A 21,443-nucleotide genomic window follows, 5' to 3' on the forward strand; every position below is an offset into this window, starting at 1 on the left:
TCTTAAACATTTCTAAAGTATGGTTGATAATGGGCACCAAAAAAGAAATTTTGATTACAAAATTTTGAACTGCCATGCTAAAGGTTTTTTCCCTTTGTCATCAATATCAGCTATATTTCAAAAACTTTGTATTTCATGTAACTGTTCATTTACCTGTATTTCATCCTGTGTTTATATAAAGGTATTATGTTTTGAGAAAAATAGCTTAAATTTCCATTGATAGAATATTGAGCCTGCTTTTTTAAGTTTTTAAATAAAATTTTCTTGAAATCATAATTATATTTGTTAAGTTATTTATAAAATTTAAGGAATTTATGGTCTCCATAACTAATGCCAAATACATTTCTGCTCTTCCAGATTAAGATATGCTCCACTAACATCTAAATTTACATATTAATGCAAAATCAAATGATTCAATTATCAGTGTTATATTTTCACTGTAATTTACAATAGCATCTACAATAATACCCTGTTTCATTTTTGGCAAATTTATTTCTAAAAGCTCTACTTTGATTCCATAAATTGATTGAAAAATATCAAACCATTATTAGAATTAACTGATTTCATGTATAAAACATCTAAGGATGCTGTTATCATTGAACCAAAAGTATTCTTCCAGTGAACTCAACACATAACAGCTATTACCTCACTTTGGAGCTTGAAAAGAACACTTGAAATTGAAAGTTCATTTTAAACATGTAGATGCATGGTCTTTTTATCTAAATAAAAAGTCATGCTTCATAAAGTGATACTTAAATGCACAGTCTGCAACTATACTTGTTAAACAGCCTCCTTTGGCCTTAGTTTTTATTTTTGCTTTGTTTTTCTTTTAATAATACTAACTTTTAAAGTGGACTTTGCTACTCATTCAGCAGCATTATGTCTTCAGGATTCATGTCAGTCATGATATCACTATGTCCTCATGATGAATGATGAATATTGACAAACATTTTGTGTAAGTTACATGGTTATTATCAACTTTCTTAGGAAACAGCTATTGAGCACTACATTTTTAAACATGCACATTTGTTTCTGAACATCTTTCAGCTAATAGTATTGATAGCAAAATTAAAATATGTAACTAACCACAAAATAAATAGTTGTGGAGTTGCAACATTCAATAATTGATGAAACCTCTATAGAAGAAACACTCAGAGTAAATGCTACATGCAGGACTGCTTTTTCTCTATTTCTTGAATATATTTTATCCATCCCTAACATTTTATTTCCCACATTTTTCCTAATTCTACCTTCTGGTGGCTTGGTGCTTTCATGCATGTCACAAGCTGTCACTACAGCACACTTGCTTGGTTTACCAGGTGGCAGCAATGTTGAATATTTCTCCCTCCACCTTCCAGGCTGGAATTTTAGGTATCCTTTATGCCTGGTGTCTGTTATTCCATCCAAATACCACTTGTTTCAGATTTCTCATTTTTCAGAAGTCAAATTGGTCCCACACCCTGTTTTGGTAAATAAAGTTTTACTGAACTACAGCTGTGTTCATTGCACACTGGTTATGGCTGCTTCCTTGATACAATAGAAGAATTAAACAGCTGCAACCCAAAGCCTTATATATGTACTATCCTACATTGTAAAGAAAAACTTTGTTGACCTCTGGTTTAAAACAAGGAGGTACATAGACTAAATGTTACTTTGTAAAAAATTACCTTGGCATCACTTTAGAGAATAGATGAAGAAAACAAGAGTGGATGTGGGTAGACCACTTTGTAGGATATAGAAATGATCCAGAAGAAAGGCTATGGAAGCCTTATTTGGGACAGTGGCCATGGAAACAAAAGTAAGTGGATAGATGAATGAAATGTTTAAGGGACATGACAAACAGGATGGGATAATGGGTTGGATGCAGACAGTAATGAAAAGAACAACATGAAAATAATTCCTAGATTCCTGTCTAGCAAAACTGGAAGGATAAGGATGCCATCTACTTGGATCAAGAAACCTGGAAAAGGCTGAGGTTTGGGGAAAGAATAATGACAATGGCTTTGGACATGTCGACTAGTTGTGCCTTTGTGATATCAAAGGAAGATGCTGAGCTAGCACTTTAATAAACATTTGGAACTCAAATCTGAGGTCTGAACTGAAGATACACAATTTTGGAGTTATTCTTATAGAGATGACTATGAAGCTATGGTCTGGGACAAACGATAAGTAAAATGATATGAAGCATTTACTGAATGCCTATGGCATACTTATGATAATGTATATGTTATATCATATAATTTCAAACCACCTTGTGAATCTTTCATTTTCTTTATTTTACAGATGAGAAAACTGAAGTAAAGAGGGTTGAAATAACTTACTCATATTGTACACTTAGAAGAAGAATATATAGTGTGAAAAGGATTTAGGTAGAGAATGATGGGCTCAAAAAGCAGAGATTCTTCATTTAATGTTGCATCCAGGGGTGTTAGGAATGGCTCCAACAGTCCATTTCATTGGCTAAAACATGGACAAAAAGCTGGTTCTTGGTGAATGATTTAGAAATGTCAGACATTCTTTGGTTTAATGAAGAGGAAGGAATTCAAAGACATAGGGAGACTGTTAGAATGTATTTGTCCTTTACAACCTACTCATCTACACTGGGAAAGTCCAGAAGACACACCTTTCACCATGACTGTGAGAAATAAATTTGTGAGGGAGAGGAGGGCCCTGGAATTCCTGAAGTGCCTTGTGATTGCTCATTTTTGTATACCATAACTTACAATGAGAATTTTGGTCACTGAATTGGGAAGCCTAAATACAGTGGGAGTAATTGGATCCTAGGTGGTGGCAGTAAGGGGCAGCATTGAATTGCCTAAGACAAGGTAGGTATTCTTGTCATAATGGACAGGAGAGTCTAAGTAACTGGTTTGATAGAATAGTGGAATGGCCTTTAGAAGATCAGTTTCAGTGCAAGCCAGGTAGTAATATCTTGTAGGACTGGGGAAAGTTTCTTTAAAAGGATGTATATGCTGTATATCATCATCCAATATATGGTACTGTTTCTCTCATATCCAGGATTCACGCGTTCACAAATCAAGGGGTGGACATGGGAGTCTCACCACTCAATATTACACTTAGTCACCCACTGGCAACATTATTACTTTCTGTTCCAGAAACCTTATACTCTGCTAGCTTGAAAGTCTTAGTTCCAAAGGGAAGAAAGCTTCTACCAGGAGACACAACAATTATTCCATTGAATTGGAAGTTAAAACTTCTGCCTTGCCACTTTGGATTCCTCTTGCCTCTGAATCAATCTATAGGCAAAGAAAGGAATTACTGTGCTGGTTGGTATGATTAATTCTGGTTATCAAGGAAAATTGGCCTGCTACTCCACAATGGAAGTAAGGAAGAGAATGTGTGGAGTACAACGATATCCCTTAGGGCATACCTTAGTACCATTATGCCCTGTGATTAAGGTCAATGGCAACTACAACAACTTAATTTATGTAGTACTACTAATTCAAGAATGAAGGTTTGAATCATTCCACAAGGTAAAGTACCATAACCAGCTGAGTTGCTTCCTGAAGGCATTGGGAATACAGAATGGGTAATAGAAGGTAGTTATAAATACCATCTATGGCCACATGACTAGTTATAGTAACAAGGAGTAAAATTGTCAGAGGAGTTTCCTCCTTATTTTATTATGAATATACTTGTATGTAGGTATCTTTGTTTTCTTCCACCCCCTTCTCCGTTATCATGTAACATAAGATACATTGGCTTTAAATCATAGTATTTAACTATTGTTAATTTTATATAATAGTATTTAAGTTATGGGATTTGAGAAGAGTAAACATCACTCAAAACTCTAGCTATTCTCCTGGTGAAATGCTTAGTGTGTTTTCAGTTGTACTCAGGAAGTTGTATCATGTTGGGCAGAACTATAACCTTGTTATTGTCTGTAAATGGAGATTAAGTATGGTTTAAGGAGATGTGTATGATGCTATGTTGACAAGAGGTGGACTTCCGATGGTTAATTTTTATTGTCAATTTGACTGAGCCACAGAGTCCAGTTGAACATTTGGTTTAACTATTTGGTTAAACATTATTTAGTTAAACATTATTCTGGTATGTCTGTGAGAGTGTTTCTGGATGACCTACCACTTGAGTCAGTAGGCTGAGTGTAAAGGAAACTGCCTTCCTCAGTGTGATTGGGCCTCATTCAGTAGGCCGAAGGCCTGAATAAGGGAGAATGCTCTCTCTCTGATTGACAGTCTTCAGGCTGGGACATCAATCTTCTTTTGTCTTTGGCCTCGGAGTAGAACTTAAACTACTGATTTTCCTAGTTCTCAGGTCTTTGAACTTGGCCTGGAACGATGCTATCTACTCTTTTGGGTCTGTAGCTTGCCAGCTGTAGGTTTTGGAATCCTCAGCCTTAGTTACAACTACATGAACTACTGCCTTATAATATGTATTTATTTATATTTATATTTGTTATTGCTAGTTATATAGATTATGTCTCTCCGAGGGTCCAGACTAATACAGATAGTGAAAAACCCAGGTGAACTTGGAACATCTTGTGATATCAGAAACTAAGAAAGTACTCCCAGAAAGACAGAACCAAGTCAATGGGACATAGGAGTCAGCCCAAAAGAGCTCCAAATGACCAGAGCTAGAATAATTTGAGCAACAAAATAACAGGAAGAAAAAGGACAGTTCCTTATTACAAATAATTCCCAAATAATAACTTCTAAGGAGTAAGGAAAATAGAAAATCAGTATTGGAACACCAGAGTAATAATTTTTGCAAGTCAGATCTACCATTGGCTGTTAAAATTAGTGGACAAAAGTTTGAAGAGAAACAGGATATTTGCATAATTGCAAACTATTTTTCCAACATATATATATTAACTCCAAAGGGAAACATGGTAACATCACATTGGAAAGCTCCTTAATCAAATGATCAAGGTTAACCTCACCAATAATAAGACATATTGACCTTATGTACAACAGATCTGAAGCACTAAGCAACTGCATCATCACTGCTGTGATCATTTTGTCCAAAATGCACATCCTCACTTTAATTGTGAGGAAACATCAGAGAATACTAAGCCGAAAGACATTTTTCAAACTAACTGACCAGTAACTCTTCAAAGAATCAAGGTCATAAAAGGCATGGAAAAACAGGAACTGAGAGATGTGAGAAGACTGAGTCACAAAAACTAAATGCAATGGGTCAATCATAGACTGAATCCTAAAATAGAACAAGAAAACTGGTGAACTCCAAAGAGAGTTTGCAGTTTAGTTAACAGAATTGTATTACTATTAATTTCTCAGTTTCTGCAACTGTGCTATGGTTATATAAGATATCAACCTCAGGGGAAGCTGGGTGAAGGTCATATGAGAACTTTGTATTATACTTACAGCTTTTCTCTAAATCTAAAATCATTTCAAAATAAAAAGTTTAATAAAATTGCCTTTTAAAATTTGGCAGCAGAAAGGCCATTGGTGACCACAGTGAGATTGCTACCAAAATAGAGTGGTTCTGACAGGGATTAGAATTAAGAAAATGGGGATGGCTAGATAGAAACAATTTTCAAGACTTTGTTCCTGAAGACTTGAAGAGAAATAGGTGGTAAACTGAAGGACTGAGGTAGCTGGAGTGAGGTAGCTGAATGTTGAAGGCAATGAACAGTTCAAAGATAGCAGTTTGGTAGTTACAGTTTAAGGTTTGTTCATGAGCTGATCTATTTATTTAGGCCCAGTGATGGAGAAAGTTCTCTGTAGAATATATCTAGGGTTGAGATTTAATTAGATTGGTAAAGTAGAAAGGCAAGATTTTTAAGGCAGGTTGAAAGATAGAAGGCCAAATGAATTTAAGTGTTACTGTTTTCAAGATGGATGTAGTAGTGAAGAAAGGAAAAAAATGAATTAAAAGAAACGATAAAAATATATGATGAAATAAAGAGTCTTAGGTGTGCGGGTCGACAATTCTATGGCATATGGGTCTGATGTAACACTCTCTGGCGGAGATTGGTTTAGGATTTTTTTCCCCAGGTCTGCTAAGACAGTAACAGATGGTCATCTGCTCTCCAGGTTCCTATTATTCCTCTTTTATTCTTTATCTCTATCTGTGTATGTCTGAAAAACAAAACAAAACAAAAACCCTCTTTCTTTGGAGTTCCATGGAGGAGTGAAAATACACTAGTATATTTAATCCATTATTATTACTTGAAAATAGTGCCCTTCCTCTATTTTAACCCCATAAATAAGGCTTATTATTCTCTTGTTTCTCTTTTTTGCTGACTTTCTCTAGTGATTTGTGCCCTTTTGTAATTGATTTCATCCATTTATTTAAATATGTTTATATATATTTTTTGAATTCATATTTTGTTGATAATATGTTTATATATATATATTTTGAATTCATATTTTGTTGACTTCTATCTCTGTATATACTAGGGTCCAAATTAGGGATACTTTTCCTCCAGAATGAAACTGCATTTGCTTCCTCAGAACTAGTAGACCAAGATAAAAACTCTTTGAAACCCATCAAATATATATCCCCAACTTTAGTGCAGACCTTAGGCTTTCTTGTCATTTGACCCATGGATTTCTCCCTGTTTGTGTTACTTACTCTATATTAAATTTTAGCTTATTTCTTTTTTTCTCCTATTCCCTTACATTCTAGCAAGCCTGATAATGTATTAAAATAGTCTGTTTAAATGTATACAGAACCTATTATATTTCAAGGGAGGTCTGGTCTAGTGTGTATCCTAAGATACCTGGGGATAGGAAATGTGGTGAAACTTTGTTCTTACCTGTGAAAAGAGAACAGGAAGGTCATATGCTTTAACAGAAAGAAAGTGGGCTTTGATAGCACAGTCAGATCCGAATTCAAATCTTGGTTTTATTGCTTACTGGTCGAAAGACCTTCAACAAGATACCTAACACTTAACACTTGTTAAGCCTCAATTTATTAATGAACAAGATGAGGAAACTATTCATTACAGAGTTGTGTAAGGACTAGACATAATATATAAAAATTTAGCAAACGATCTTCTCCTGTACTTGACTTTCTAACACACCTTATCTCAGTGAATACTATCAAATGTGTGTGTGTGAAGCTCATCCGGGTGCTAACAGCTGAGTGTACAATCACAATGCATTCTTCTTAAAGAGTGTTCAATTCCGGAAACATGCATAGTTCTATTTATTCTTGTGGTTTGATTAGTTTTGCTTTAGTAGAACTCAAGTGAAACAAAACTCATAATTACAGATGCAGTTGGAATAAAAAAAACCCAGGCAGGTTAAAACTCTAAGCAGATAGCAAATTTTCCTTTCAGTTTTGGTACATTCTAGTATTAGTGTGCCACCAAACAATAATCGGTCTCAACATTTTAGGAGAATGGTTAATTAGAAGTTCAAAATAAACTTTCAAAGACCCCCATGTACAAGTTTGGCCTGGATTTGATGCAAGCAAGGTTTCGTGGGGTTAATAGTGGGAAAATGTTTAATGCTGCTTTTCTTCAATGAAGGTCTGCCTGGCCCAGGGCTGCAACGTCAAGGCCTCTGTCTAAGCCAAAAAAATCTATGACAAATAGCAGCTCACACCTGACAACAGTCAAGGTTTAAACTCAACAGGGCAGGGATTTGAAATTCTGCCAATCCTTGCATTTTTCTGTGATTAGATGTATTTTGCAAGTTTACAAGGGGCTCCAAAGTAGATTCATAGCTCCATGGCTCCTTGTAATTTGGCACTGCCCTCATAGAACTGACTAAACCTCATTTAACCAGAACTTCCCAAACTCCAAATCTTCAGTTAAATTGATTTTTTTCTAAACATGTCATTTTTTGAAGAAATGGAAAAAGTATACACAAAAACGGCAAAATGAATGAATTTGTGAGATAGAATGACACATTGGCTAAGACTATAGACTGAAGCTAGACTGCTTGATTTATGATGTTGCCTTTACCCACTTGTTAACTATATAACTTTGGGGAAGTTAATTGACCTAGCTATGCCTCAGTTTACTTGGCATAAAATGGAAATGAAAATAGTACCTACTTCATAGGGCTGTTAAGATTAAATAAGTTAATTTATAGTAATATGAATGCTTAGAACAGTGCCTGGCACACTGAAAGCACTCAGCAATTGTTACTTTATTATTTGCTAGCAGTTTACAGGGTTTGCATTGTGTGCATAATTTAATCTAATATCCCCCAATAACTTCACTGTAGTAAGAAAACTGGTATTTAGGATAATGTTGCCTTCCCTCCTAACTTCAAGCATTTAATCAGCAGAAGTTCTTCTTATTCCTCTCCTTTTTTAGGTAAACTCTACGCCTGACATGGGGCTCAAACTCACAACTCCATGATCAAGAGTCTCATGCTCTACTGACTGAGCCAGCCAGGCACCCCAATTTTCTTCTTCTTAAGTATAATATTTTTCATCTTTCTCTTCAAACCTTTTTTACCTGCACTGTTCCCTATCACAGGTGACAACATCATCTACTCAGTTGTCTAAATCTGAAACCTAGAAATTGTTAATCCTCCCCATGACAATTAATTAACATACCAAGTCAATTCTACTTCTGAATTAAACTGCTCACATCTGACAATAAGCCATACTAACTCTCCGGTCCCTACTGCAGACGTAATAATCTTTTGAAATGCAGATTTGACCAAGTTCTTTCTCTGACTGAAATGGATCCCCCAAATCCTTGAGTTAAAACTTCCTTTCCAATATTGTGGGTATCTCTTATTCTTCTCCCCTGGATCTCAATAGGATGGTGATGGAGGAGAGAGGAAAAGAGAAAGAGATAAGAAAAAAAAAAAAAGGTAGAAAAGCAAAATAAAATAAGGAAAAAAAGAGAGAAGAAAATGGAGTGTAGTTTAGGATTTGGGTGTGGAGTTAAGAAGCTAGTAAAGCTTTTAAGATGATTTGTGCATGCATGTTGCAATCTGGGGAACAACTCTAATCGGTGTGCATAGCCCCATGAGGTCAATATATTGGACAGTTCCCTCACAAGAGATGTAAACAAATTCCTTTTTTTTTTTTTTTTTTTAAGATTTTATTTATTTATTCATGACACAGAGAGGCAGAGAGAGGCAGAGACACAGGCAGAGGGAGAAGCAGGCTCCGTGCAGGGAGCCCAGTGCGGGACTTGATCCCGAGACTCCAGGATCATGCCCTGGGCCAAAGGCAGGTGCTAAACCACTGAGCCACCCAGGGATTCCCTCAGATTCCTTTCAGTTTAGAAACAATCTGGATTTTCTCCTGATTTGTCTGATGTGAATGTCTCTTCTCCTTGATAAGGGAGTAGATAAAAGGTATTAGGCTGATAAGAGGAGATGGCTGAGAATGGCATTTCGCTTAAAGGAAAACAATGGTTGTTTCTTTAGAACAAGTCTTACCTTACTTTAAGAGCTTTGTTTCATTAATTACTATCTAGATCTCTTAAATGCCAAGAGAACTGAATAGCACTCCTTCGATTATCCACCTGGTACATCAAAAGTGTTTGTATATTGGGACACCTGGGTGGCTCAGCAGTTGAGCATCTGTCTTTTGCTCAGGGCATGATCCCAGGTCTGGGTATTGAGACCTGCATAGGGCTTCCTGTGATGAACCTACGTCTCCCTCTATGTCTCTGCCTCTCTGTGTGTGTCTCTCATGAATGAATTTAAAAAAAAAAAAATCTTTAAAAAAAAAACTGTTTGTATTTTACCAGCTAGTTATCTCCATTGGAAATAGAGTAGAAGTGAAGTCAACAAAATTAGCTTGCCTTTGGTTTGCTTGTAAAATCATTTGTTACTTCTTATTTCATTGTGGCACTTGAAATAGTGGATACTGACTACCTAAGTTAATTATCTGGTTACATGGTATATTCTCCTGGAATGAGAAAATCATATCCATCTTCATACTGGCCTCAGAAACTGGATTAATTCAGAAGATCCCAAATTCATTTCTCATTGCCCTAAATAACTCTGTGTGTATGTGTGTTTTAATAAATAGAGATTTAGCTATCCTGACAAATTTTATGTGTAGAAAACATAGATGTTGTTTGACAAAAACATAAATGACAAATACTGTCCCTTCTTCATTCTGGCCTATGTAACCATTTTGCTGTGATTGGCATGATAAGAAATTTTAAGACCCCAATCCACTAAACAAGAGAAGAATCCCTAGAGTGGGGAAAAGATGAGAATGGAGGTGAAGGGGGAAAATACTAGCCAGTTTTTCTTATGATCCTGCTTCTTATTTCCCATTTTGTTGTCACAGTAGATCCAACTTAGTGAAGTAGTATGGTGATATGCCATATTGAAATTTCTCAGAAAAATTAACTGGCTTACTCATCATCATGGCTTGTGAGTGGCAGAGAGGATTATATTGGAGTTCCTGTCATTTTTAAATCCTCTACACTAGTGTTTTTCAACTTATCAGCTACAAACCACTGGAGGATTGCAGCAAAATTTTTAAAGAATCCTCAAATCTTTGTGTACATATATATTTTTCTTGATCCGCAAATCAAAAGATACTATGATTATCACTATTATCATGCAGGAGGTCTACAAAATTGGTTGACACTTAAAAGGAGTACTCTTCTTACTAAAAATTTAAATAAATAAAAGGAAACCATGGCTCTATACTTGTGGTTTTCATATTTTGGGGTTTCACAGATCAATATCAATATCATTCATTATATGTTTTAGAGCTTAAAATTACAGTCTTCAAACTACATGAATTTAGTTTTATGGAAAACTCACTTCATGGTTCCTCCCTTCAAAATCAGTAAAAATGTTATGGGCAAGGACTGGTGTGAAAAAATGGCATTTGGAAACCTTTCTCACCTTGTAATGCAAAAGAAGAAATGAAGAATGCAAAAGACTCTGTAAGTTGTTGCGATAGGTTTTCAGAAAGGAAACATACATATGAGGATCATTTATCCTTCTCTGGGCTGACTTACTTGGCATCACTTGGTGATTACAGCCACCAGCTGACAATTAGTTTCAACTCTGAGAATTGGCACTTCAAAGATTAGTGATGGAAATGGTATCTCACAAGTAATTCACGTTCTTTCTAAGTTAGAAATGATTCATCATTATGGGGTATGGAAGATAGAAGAAAAGAGCTCATGTATATTTTTTCCCATTCTTTTTAATCTCTTGTCTGCATGGGTTAACCAAGGAGTATAATTACCTTAGATAGTTAAAAACAAAAACAAAACAAAGCAAAAAACAACCTGGGCTAAGAAAAAAAATGTGGGGATCCCTGGGTGGCACAGCGGGTGCCTTTGGTCCAGGGCGCGATGCTGGAGATCCGGGATTGAATCCCACGTCGGGCTCCCGGGGCATGGAGCCTGCTTCTCCCTCTGCCTATGTCTCTGCCTCTCTCTCTCTCTCTCTCTCTCTCTGTGACTATCATAAACAAATAAAAATTTTAAAAAAATGTGGCAAATATTGACAGATCAGCTGATTCATTCATTCAGTAAACTTTGGCACAATGCCTACTATGTGCCAGACACTGTGCAAAGGATTCAGTGATTAAAACCAACATCAGCAAAAACAATCCCTACTATGAAAACACACAGGAAATGTACTAAATCTAGAGTAACAGTGAAGGGATACATGACTTCCCAAAAGAGATAACATCTGAGCTAAGTCTAGAAAACTTAAAGAGGGATGAAGCAAAACACTTGTCAGCCGAGTGAACTGCATGCGCAAACAAAGCTTCTTGACCATCTCTTTTGTCATCTCAAAAATGGTTGATCTTCATATACATCCACCATCTTGAGAGTTAGGAGGGTTCTTTATTACCTGTCAGGAGGAATGGTTGCCCTGCTGTGTCACCTTGTAAGGTCTTTTCTTCTCAGTTAAATGAGTAACATAAAGAAGGACAGGACAACCAGGATGGTCGTGCTGCCAAATATTCTCATACATGTGGCCAGGCAAAGGGCCAATGCTAATCACAGCCTCCAGCACCTGCATATCCTCAGCTGGGGGGCTCAGTTCTCAAAGAAAAACTCACATAAGGCCTGTCAGCACCTTGCTGTCTGCCTCAGGACAAGGCTATCTAGGAACTTGCCTGAATGTTTCCCACATGCTACAAATCCTGCTTCTTAACATTTACATAGTTTTCTGATACTGTAGTCCCAAACTGTAGCACAAAAGAAATCCTTTACAACCTATACTAGGAGGTAGGCTGAAATTCAAACTCTTCCCAAAGTTAAAAGGAGGCACCTGTGTGATGCTCAGAGACATATGTGAGGAGGATTTCTTAAACAAAGGCTACCTTAAAGGCAACCTGTGTAGTTGCAAAGGACACCCATGCACAGAAGAGTCCCCATGTTTGATTCAATGCTCTGTGGTCACCTTCTTGAATTATGATAATTTTTTAACATGGAAGCATTCATACATTTTCATCTTGCACTGGGATCCACAAATTATGTGGCGAGTCCTGACTACTTTCCCCACCAAAGGGGAAATAGGGAGCCCAGTCAAGCACCTGGAGTCCTATAAGAGCACTTGAAATGGAAGAGTAGGTTATAAAACAGAGAAAAATAAGAGTACAATTTTATAGTTTGTAAGGAAATCTAACATTGTTTGCTAACCTAGAAGCCCATAATTTTAATTTATCAAGCCATTATATGGTTTGTTACTCGGAAACACCCACTTTATTTTATTGCCTTATGGGCCTTATGCAGCCCCTTTCTGTTTCTGTAGTCTGGAAGAGTGGCTCTAAAGACATACAATTAAATACCCCCAAAAGACACACAATTCACAGAACTACATAAAAATGTACCACATAGTGTCAAAGCAACAGTCTGAAACAACTTTCTTTGTACTGATTTCTACTCTATGTCCCAAATGACAAGAGATCACTCTCATCTTGATTTGTCTTTCCCTTTACCTCAACTCACCATTTAGTTCTTCTCAACCACAACCTTAGTTCTCCCTGTGGTCATGTTAGTATTAGTCTTTCTTGGCAAATATCTTTTCACATCACTAATATTCTGAGTCTTATCAGGACTGGCTGCATAATTTGCAGGGTTCAGTGCAAAAATAAATGTGGGTCCTTTGTTCAAAACTTAGTAAGAATTTAAAGGCAGCAATAATAAGAGCATTAAACCATGCAGAAGGCCATTCTAAGTGTGAGGCCTATGTGACCACACAGGCTGAACACCCATGAAGCCACCTCTGATTCTCATTGGCCAAAATTGGATCATGTACCCACTCCTTAACTAACCACTGTTAAGTGGGTTGACTAGCCTTAGACTATCAACAGCTTCTCTGGAGCTGGGCATAAATTCATCTTCCCCTGAGTTGCATGGCATCTGGTGGCAAGGACTCATGACTAAAACCAGGCTTCTTTTGAGTGGAAGTGAGGAAGGTACTACTGCTGAGTAGCCAACAACAATGCCTACTACATCATATGTCCATGACTAAGAAAGAGGAAGTCCTCTTCAGAAGCTCCCTTTGATGCAAACCAAATTTTTGTTCCCTAGAGCCTTAAAGATCAAATCCTACCTACTTAAATCTGCCTACCCTCAATTTCCAGGCTCACATGCACTTCAAATCTCTCCCCTGCTGCTAACCCTTTCTACAGGCATCTGAAGGGATGAAAAGATGTGATTCTCGTCCTCCTGATGGTTATCATCTAAGGAACCAAAATTAACAGACCATAAAACACACAACAAAAACCTCTCAAATAATAGAAAAAAATAATAGAAAAATGCTACTAATTAAAATCCACATGTTATTGCTGAGAGTTTGTGGAAGTATTGGATTTACAAATGCTGGATGCAATCCTCAGTAGTTTAGAAGGAAATGGAATTTTAAATGCAGTAAGTGGTCAGTGTTGGGTACTATGAAATGCATTTTGGAACAGAAGACTAATATTCACAATCCATAGTGGTAGAATTGTTATACAGCAAATTTTGATAGAATGAGCCTTTTTCAAGAGTCAAACAGGTTTGTTTGCCTATAGTAGACTACAAAAATCACTTGAAAACATCAGTGGTAAGTAAAAGGAAGAAAGCCATGCAGTAGAAAGTCCTTACTAGGAAATTAGATCTAATATAAAAGGCAAAGTACAGTTTCTGAAGATACACACAAACTATGCTTTTTCACACCTATGCAAAAATTGAGATCTTTGCTTCAGTTATTCTCTTCCAAACATTCACTCTTCATCTGGCCAAAATCCTGTTCAGTCCTTAAGAACAAGCTCTGGCCCTAACATTGCCAAGAAGCCTTCCTTGAGCATTCCTCACTCTAGCATCTCTCAACCCAGCTGAAAGGGAATTAAGAAAGAGGATGCTCTTCTCCATGAGCTCAGTGCTCCTCATGGCCCTGCACTGGAAGGATCTATTTAAGTGTCTCTCACTCACTGGACTATAACTCTTTGGTGCCAGAAACTACCTTATTCTTCTTTATAACTTGATAACTTATCAAGTTATCTTCTATCAACATGTCATAAGTATTCAAGAATATTTATTGAAAGTGATATGATCAGAATATATATAATAATAACTTTTAATAACCTGTGTATAATGGCAAAAGAATGCTCAGAATAAAAGAAAATAATATATATAAAACTAGATATTTTTATACTATTGATGACCTAAAGGAGGTATTAGAATATGAGAAGGCTATCAAAGATCACTTCAAGATTCCTCTCCTTGAGATCTAGAATAACATATAATAGAGCCTCTTAATTTACTTTCAGTGGAAATGAGCAGTTACTGTAATGACAGGATTTTGTACCCAAGCTTATAAAATCTTCTCCAGTCTCGCCTTCTTCATCTGTCAGTTCCTTTATCTCAGTCTTTTTTCAGAGGTTTTGGTCCCCAGTATTTGAATGTTTACATTCTCTGAAAATCTTTGAAATATGGACTATTTTTTTGAAATATGGAATATATGTTTTTCATGTGCTTTCATTTTCAGTATAAGTTTAATTAGTTTTACCTGATTAGAAATTAAAAAAAAAACTTTAAAGACATACTTTGAATTTCAATGATCTTCTGTAAAGAAATAACAGCATTCATATTCGGTGTTTGGTGGAGAATATCTTCGGCAAGGGGTTCCAGCTGCAAGAACAGTAGATAATAATGAGCAGAATATTATGACTTTATAGTAAGTCTGACAGAAGCCAAAGGAAACCAAAACAACCAAAAAAAAAAAAAAAAGCTTTCTCCAAGAACTAGTTAATATTTTCATTTTGCTGATAGTAGTTATAATAGTGTAGCCAGTTTTATTTTCTGTTTTGCAGCCGTGTAATTGAATTCCAAGGGGCTTTTCTATTGGTCACAAAACTAATCTGTGAAGTCCCTGAAGCAGGTGCATGTCTGTGTATTATTCATTAAAAATCTGAGTTATTTGTGTCATTTTTGTAAGTTCTTCACAAACCAAATTCCATCATGTCTGTATATGCAGCTGGGCCCTGCAAACAGAACCTCAGGGAAGCTGCAGTAGACAGAAACTGAGCAGTCTATTATCCAGACTTTTGGAGTGTTTTTACAATGAACCACCTCACACTTCTGGACACTTCACAAGACAATAGAAAGCCATGAGACACAGCTGCTCTTATTCAACGGCTATTCAATAAATGATAGAGGAAATGTTCAAAAAAGACCAAAGCTAAAATAACTGTGCATTTTTAAGGGGAAGTAACTGTGCATTTTCATTTAACTTCTACTGTATTCATAACTATGCAGATGTCCATGTAGAAGCACAGGACAAATTCCTGTCTTGCAAATCTATCATGATCTTCTGGAATTACACTGATTTTCATGGATAAGCTTAGCAAATGCTGCTTTGCAAGAAATGAAGAGGAACTTTAAATAATTTATGGAGTGTTTTGGCAGAACTAAATCTGATGATGCATCCAGGGAATACCTTGATGATGTAGCTTGGTGTACGGCAGCAGAAACTGTGGAGCCAGACCACTTGCAAACAAAATAGCTAACTATTGTGACCCAGAAAGCAAGGAAAATAATAGTAACAAAGACATTAACAAAAATAGAGTTTTCTTAGAAAATTTAAAGTTAATAGTCTCAAATTCAAACTGATGGTCAATATGGCACGAAAAGTAACCGATGTCACTAGACATTGTACTGAAACATAAACTCATCTATGTCTCTTTATCTGTAGAAAAAAACCTAAAAACTCAGGAATTCCAAGTTTCCACAGCATATGTGAGTGAATCTTCCCCCCAGGGTCTCTCTGAATTGATTATTCTATACTTCAATCATGGAATCTAAAACAATAGCACCTTTCTTCCAGATGCCATAGGATAACCGACTAGCTTAGGGATATTTATACATGGGTAAATTCACTAAATACAACTTTCAAGAGTGTTTTTCTTAGCTGCCAAAGAAAAATCTTTAAAACATCAAAAGGTTATTTGCAATACAGTTTAGAGAGAGAGAGAGAGAGAGAGAGAGGGAGGGAGTCAGTGAAATGGTTCTATAGTCTCAAATTCTTAAAATTTGTTAAAATCATCTTTTAAAAAGTTGGTATTTCAGAGAGTATCTCCAAGAATATGTTATCCTAGTAACACACTCCTAACTCAGAGGAACTAGTGAATCATAGGCAAAAGGTTACTTGGAAAACTTACTCAAGATTAAGGTTGAGTTACCTTGCTTATAAATACTCTTTCCTTTCACTTTGGTCTCAGAGATTAGAGAAAATTTTTAATAGAAATCAAGTAGATTTTACTAATAAAATGCGTTGAAACATCACTCAATATTCAAATACCTAAGAACAAAAGAATGAGGTGATTTCAGCATATTTAGCTCTTCAAAAGCTTTCCTGGGACATTAGAGTAAAAATGCTAAGAAACTGAAAGGTGCTGGCTACTGGAAAGAAAACTACAGGCAGATCATTAATGTAAAAACCTCACTTCTGGAACTTTCTTGCATTGAGGTTTGTGAGCTATTTTTAAGACCTGGGTTATATAGAATGTAAATATGATTCAGGGTATTGAGGATAAAAATACAAACAACCCTTAACCTCCAGTTTGGAATTGTCAGTTAGAGATGATAAAGTTGTATCTAGTTATAAAAGCAACCTAGAGAATTAAAGCAATTACACTGATAATTTAAGCTTCCCAAACCATTTCCCTGCATGTTTTAGGTGAACACCATTTAGAGGATTTAAACTTCAATAAATTGCCCCAATTTGCTTCATTTTGAGGGTATACACACAGACAGAGATGAATTCAGAAAGTCCTCAATGTAGGTTCTTTATTTTTTCTTGGGTAGCTCTGCAAGAAGGTAATAGGTAATACTCTGAATTGGCAAGAAGGCAAATGGCCTTTAGAGTCTTGTTTTCATAAAATTAAAATCTTGTATAGAGGGATCAGAGAATTGAGTTGTCTTTTCTAGAGTGTTTGTTGACTTAATCACTCACAATTAAAAGCCCTAAAAACATTTGAGTGAAGCAGCTATTTAAGAAATATTTATGAGTATTGGTCGTTATTAGTAATCTAATAACTAGCTGTAATGAAATAATATTAAATGAATAGTCCTTTTCTTACATTTGGGGCAAAAACCAAGAATATGCAGTAAAGCTGTTATATATTTAGTTCAGCTGATAAGATGTATTGAGGCTAATCAATGTTAGTTATTCAAAGAAAAAGACGTAATTTACGCAAATCAGAGTACTTTTGTATATAAAGCTTATGTGAAGATAAAGCAGATGCAGACATAGGAAATATCACACACCCATCATGCTACCATTGCTGAGCAATTCCCTCAAGTAATAATAATTATCACAGAGCAATAAGATACACTAGATAATTTTAATACAACCTCTTGACACAATAGGTCCTCATCCACCCTTATTAGATCTAAAATGTAAATGCAATCATTACTTATAGAACTCCTTTGTACATATTTTCTGACTCAGTGACAGGGAAACTTATTTTTCTATATTTTTTACACAAAGTGGCAATACCATATTGATGTAATTCAGATGTTTGCTAAGTTTCACATATCATAATTTCTAAGCATACAGCTATTTTAAAACACCATAAAAATTGTGGCCATCATCATGTTGCAAATAAGTAATTTTCAGATTCTTTAAAATCAGATCATTTAAATAATCAAAAGTCATTGTCAGCTAAATGCATTTATAGAAATAGGCAAGTGTATCCTTGGAGAAGCTCTTGAGTAAGAGTTGTAAAACTTACTCTGTACTCATGAGACATGAAAGTCAACTTTACTATTTTCATATTAAGAACAGAACAGAAAAAAAGCTAGAGATTTTGCAAATAGGTACTGAGGGTAAATGTATACATTAACCAAGCAAAGGATCTACTGGCTATTCTCGTTAGCTTTTATGTTTCCCAAATATACCAAGTATTTTCACACTTTTATGCCTTTATTTATTCTGTATCTTCTAAATCTGATTTTTCTCTATCCTTATTTGAATTGGTGAAACCTTTCTAAATCATCCAAGACCAACACGAACATTGCCTGCTCTGTGAAATCTTTTCTAAAATTCTTTGATAGAGCAAATTGCTCCCACCTTTGTGCTTCCTTTCCATACAAATATTCTTTTTTACTCTACACATCACTGTAGTAAGCCATGTCTATAACTTTCTACTTTGTTTTGAGCCATTTAAAGGCAAAGACAGAGCCTGGTATATGGTGAGCATTTAAAAAACTGTTGAGTGAATGAAGGAAAGATTAATTGAAAGAAGCATGAAGAGGTTGCCTTTATTTAGGACTTCAGAGCTAACACACCTAAGTGGAACAGGTTCTGCTCTTGGTTGCCTGCTACAGTCAGGGCATGGTTTAGGGTTAAAGATTAGGAAGAACAACAGTGATAATTCATTTTTAAATCAATATAATTGATAGTAATTGAAGTTTTAAATGATCTGAACTTTAACTGATTTTTAAATTGATCACTTTAAACTTGGTTATTAATTCCAGTAATATGTATTTATATATATGTATGTATGAATAATTTTGTATACTTTCTACACACACAATTATATCATCTGTGAAAAATGAGAGATTTATTTCTCTCCAAACTTTTTACTTTTTTTCTTACCCTATTGCACAGTCTAGGACCACCATTAATGTTAAAATGAAGCAGTAAAAGTGAGCGTCTTTGTCTTGTTTTTGATTTCAAAGAAAAATTCCCATATTTCACACTTAGATCTGATGCATACTGTAGGATGTTTATAGATACCCTTTATCAAGTTAATAAATTTTCCTTTTATTCCCAGTTTGCCAAAAGTAGTTAACATAATTGGGTATTTAATTTATCCACTGATTTTTAAGCATCTATTAAAATGGTCATATTTCTTCATTATTCTCTTAATGTAGCAATTATAATTACTTATTTTGGAATTTTAAAAAAGATTTTATTTATTCATTTGAGAGAGAGAGAGAATGGGGAACATACGGATTAGGGGGGAGAGGCAGAGTGAGAGGGAAAAGCAGACCCCCTCACTGAGCAGGGAGCCCAACAAGGGCTTGCTCCCAGGACCTGGAGATCATGACATGAGTGGAAGAAAGATGCTTAACCATCTGAGCCATCCAGGCGCAATCTTATTTTGGAATGTTAATATATTATGTTCCTGGGTTAAATACGATTTTGTTACGGGTTTTTAAGATTTTGATGAATGGCTAATATTTTGTTTTGTGTTTTAACTGCTATGCTTATGAGCATGATTTTCCTATAATATTCCCTTCTTATAATGTTCTTTTAAGTTTTGAGGTACCATATACTCAAAAAATCATCTATGAAGAGTTCTTTCCACTACCTCCCTCCTTTTACTCTAAAACAGTATAAATTATAGAAATCACTGATGAAGCTATATCGGTCTAGTATTTTCTCTTGGTAAATTTGGCATTCAAGATTCAATTTTGTTAATTATAGTGGCATTTAAATTTTCTATTTTTTAAAAATTTAAATTCAATTAGCCAACATATACGACATCATTAGTTTTAGATGTAGTGTTCAATAATTCACCGGTTGCATGTAACACCCAATGTTCACCACATGCCCTCCTTAATGTCTATCTGTCAATTACCCCATCTGCCCTCCCACCTCTCCTCCAGCAACACTCAGTTTGTTTCCTATAATTACGAGTCTTCCATGGTTTTTCTTCATCTCTGATGACTTCCCAATCAGTTTTCCCTTCTCAAATTTTCTGTCTTCTTGATTCTGTTTCTGTAAGGTTGTATTTTTTTTTTTAAGATTTTATTTATTTATTCATGAGAGACACAGAGAGAGAGAGGCAGAGACATAGGAAGAGGGAGAAGCAGCTCCCCACAAGAAGCCCGATGTGGGACTCGAACCCGGACCCTGGTATCATGCCCTAAGACAAAAACTAACACTCAACAGCTGAGCCACCCAGGCGTCCCAAGGTTGTATTTTTATAAGAAATTTTCCATTTCAAATAAAATTTCAAATTATTCTAACATAAACATTTTTAATACTCTCTTGTAATCCACACACTAAAATTTGTGGTAAAGTTCCCCTTTTCATTTTGAGTACTAGTAATGCATAACCTTTCTTAGTCAGTCTTGCTAAGCTTCTGTCGATTTTGTTAATTATTTCAAAGCACTAAACTTGACTTTTAAAAATCGTATGTTTGTTTTTTATTTCATTATTTCTTCTCTTTATATTTGTTTTGCTTACTTCATGTTTAATTTATTGCTTTGATTTTTTTGACTTCTTCAGTTGTATGCTTCTATCTTTAATTTTAAACTTCATTCTAATATACATTTAAGAGCTTTATATTTCCCCCAATTCAGTTTTATATACATAACACAAATTTTAATGTCTCAGATTTTCACAATCATTCAACTCAAAATATTTTTGAATTTTTATTGTTATTTATTTGGTTCATGAGATACTGTATTTTGAAATTTACGAATAAATGAGACTTTCTGTTTTGAATTTCAAATTATATAAGGGTTTTTACTTTTGTTTTTATGCTTCATTTTATTTTACATCATTGGTATCTTACTTTTATTTTATTTTATCATAGCAAAAACACTTAACATGAGATCTAACCACTTAACAAATTTTTATGTGTACATTATTGACTATAGGCATAATGTCATAGAGCAGATCACTAGAGCTTATTCATCTTGCTTAACTGAAACTTTATGCCCATTGATTAGTAACTCCTCATTTCTATTTCCCTCTAGCCCTTGACAACCACCATTCCACTTTTTGATTCTATGAATTTGATTATTCTAGAAACCCCATGTAAGTGGAATCATGCAGTATTTGTCTTTCTGCAACTGGATTACTCCATTTAGCATAATACCTTCAAGGTTCATTCATGTTTCACATATTGCAAAATTTCTTTCCTCTTAATAGCTGAATAGTATTCCACTGTATGGATACACCACATTTTTTATTCATTCATCTGTCAGTGAACATTTAGCTTGTGTCCACATGTTGTCCTTGGTAAATAGTGCTGCGATGATCATGAGAGTGCTAATATGTCTTCAAGATCTTAATCTTGATTCTTTT

At 35.3% G+C, this 21,443-nt stretch overlaps 1 protein-coding gene across 23 annotated transcripts in view; it reads right to left on the bottom strand.

Annotated features, from left to right (window-relative positions):
• Positions 1-21,443, bottom strand: part of HDAC9 (histone deacetylase 9) — a 1,013,161-nt gene that overhangs the window by 31,074 nt on the left and 960,644 nt on the right. For all 23 annotated transcript variants that reach the window (XM_077856623.1, XM_077856624.1, XM_077856625.1 and 20 more), the window contains one exon: positions 14,944-15,028. In XM_077856623.1, coding sequence (XP_077712749.1) covers positions 14,944-15,028 — 85 coding nt within the window. The remainder of the gene's footprint in view (positions 1-14,943; positions 15,029-21,443) is intronic.

This window comes from Canis aureus, chromosome 18 (assembly GCF_053574225.1).
Source record: "Canis aureus isolate CA01 chromosome 18, VMU_Caureus_v.1.0, whole genome shotgun sequence".
In the NCBI taxonomy this organism is placed as follows: Eukaryota; Metazoa; Chordata; class Mammalia; order Carnivora; family Canidae; genus Canis; species Canis aureus.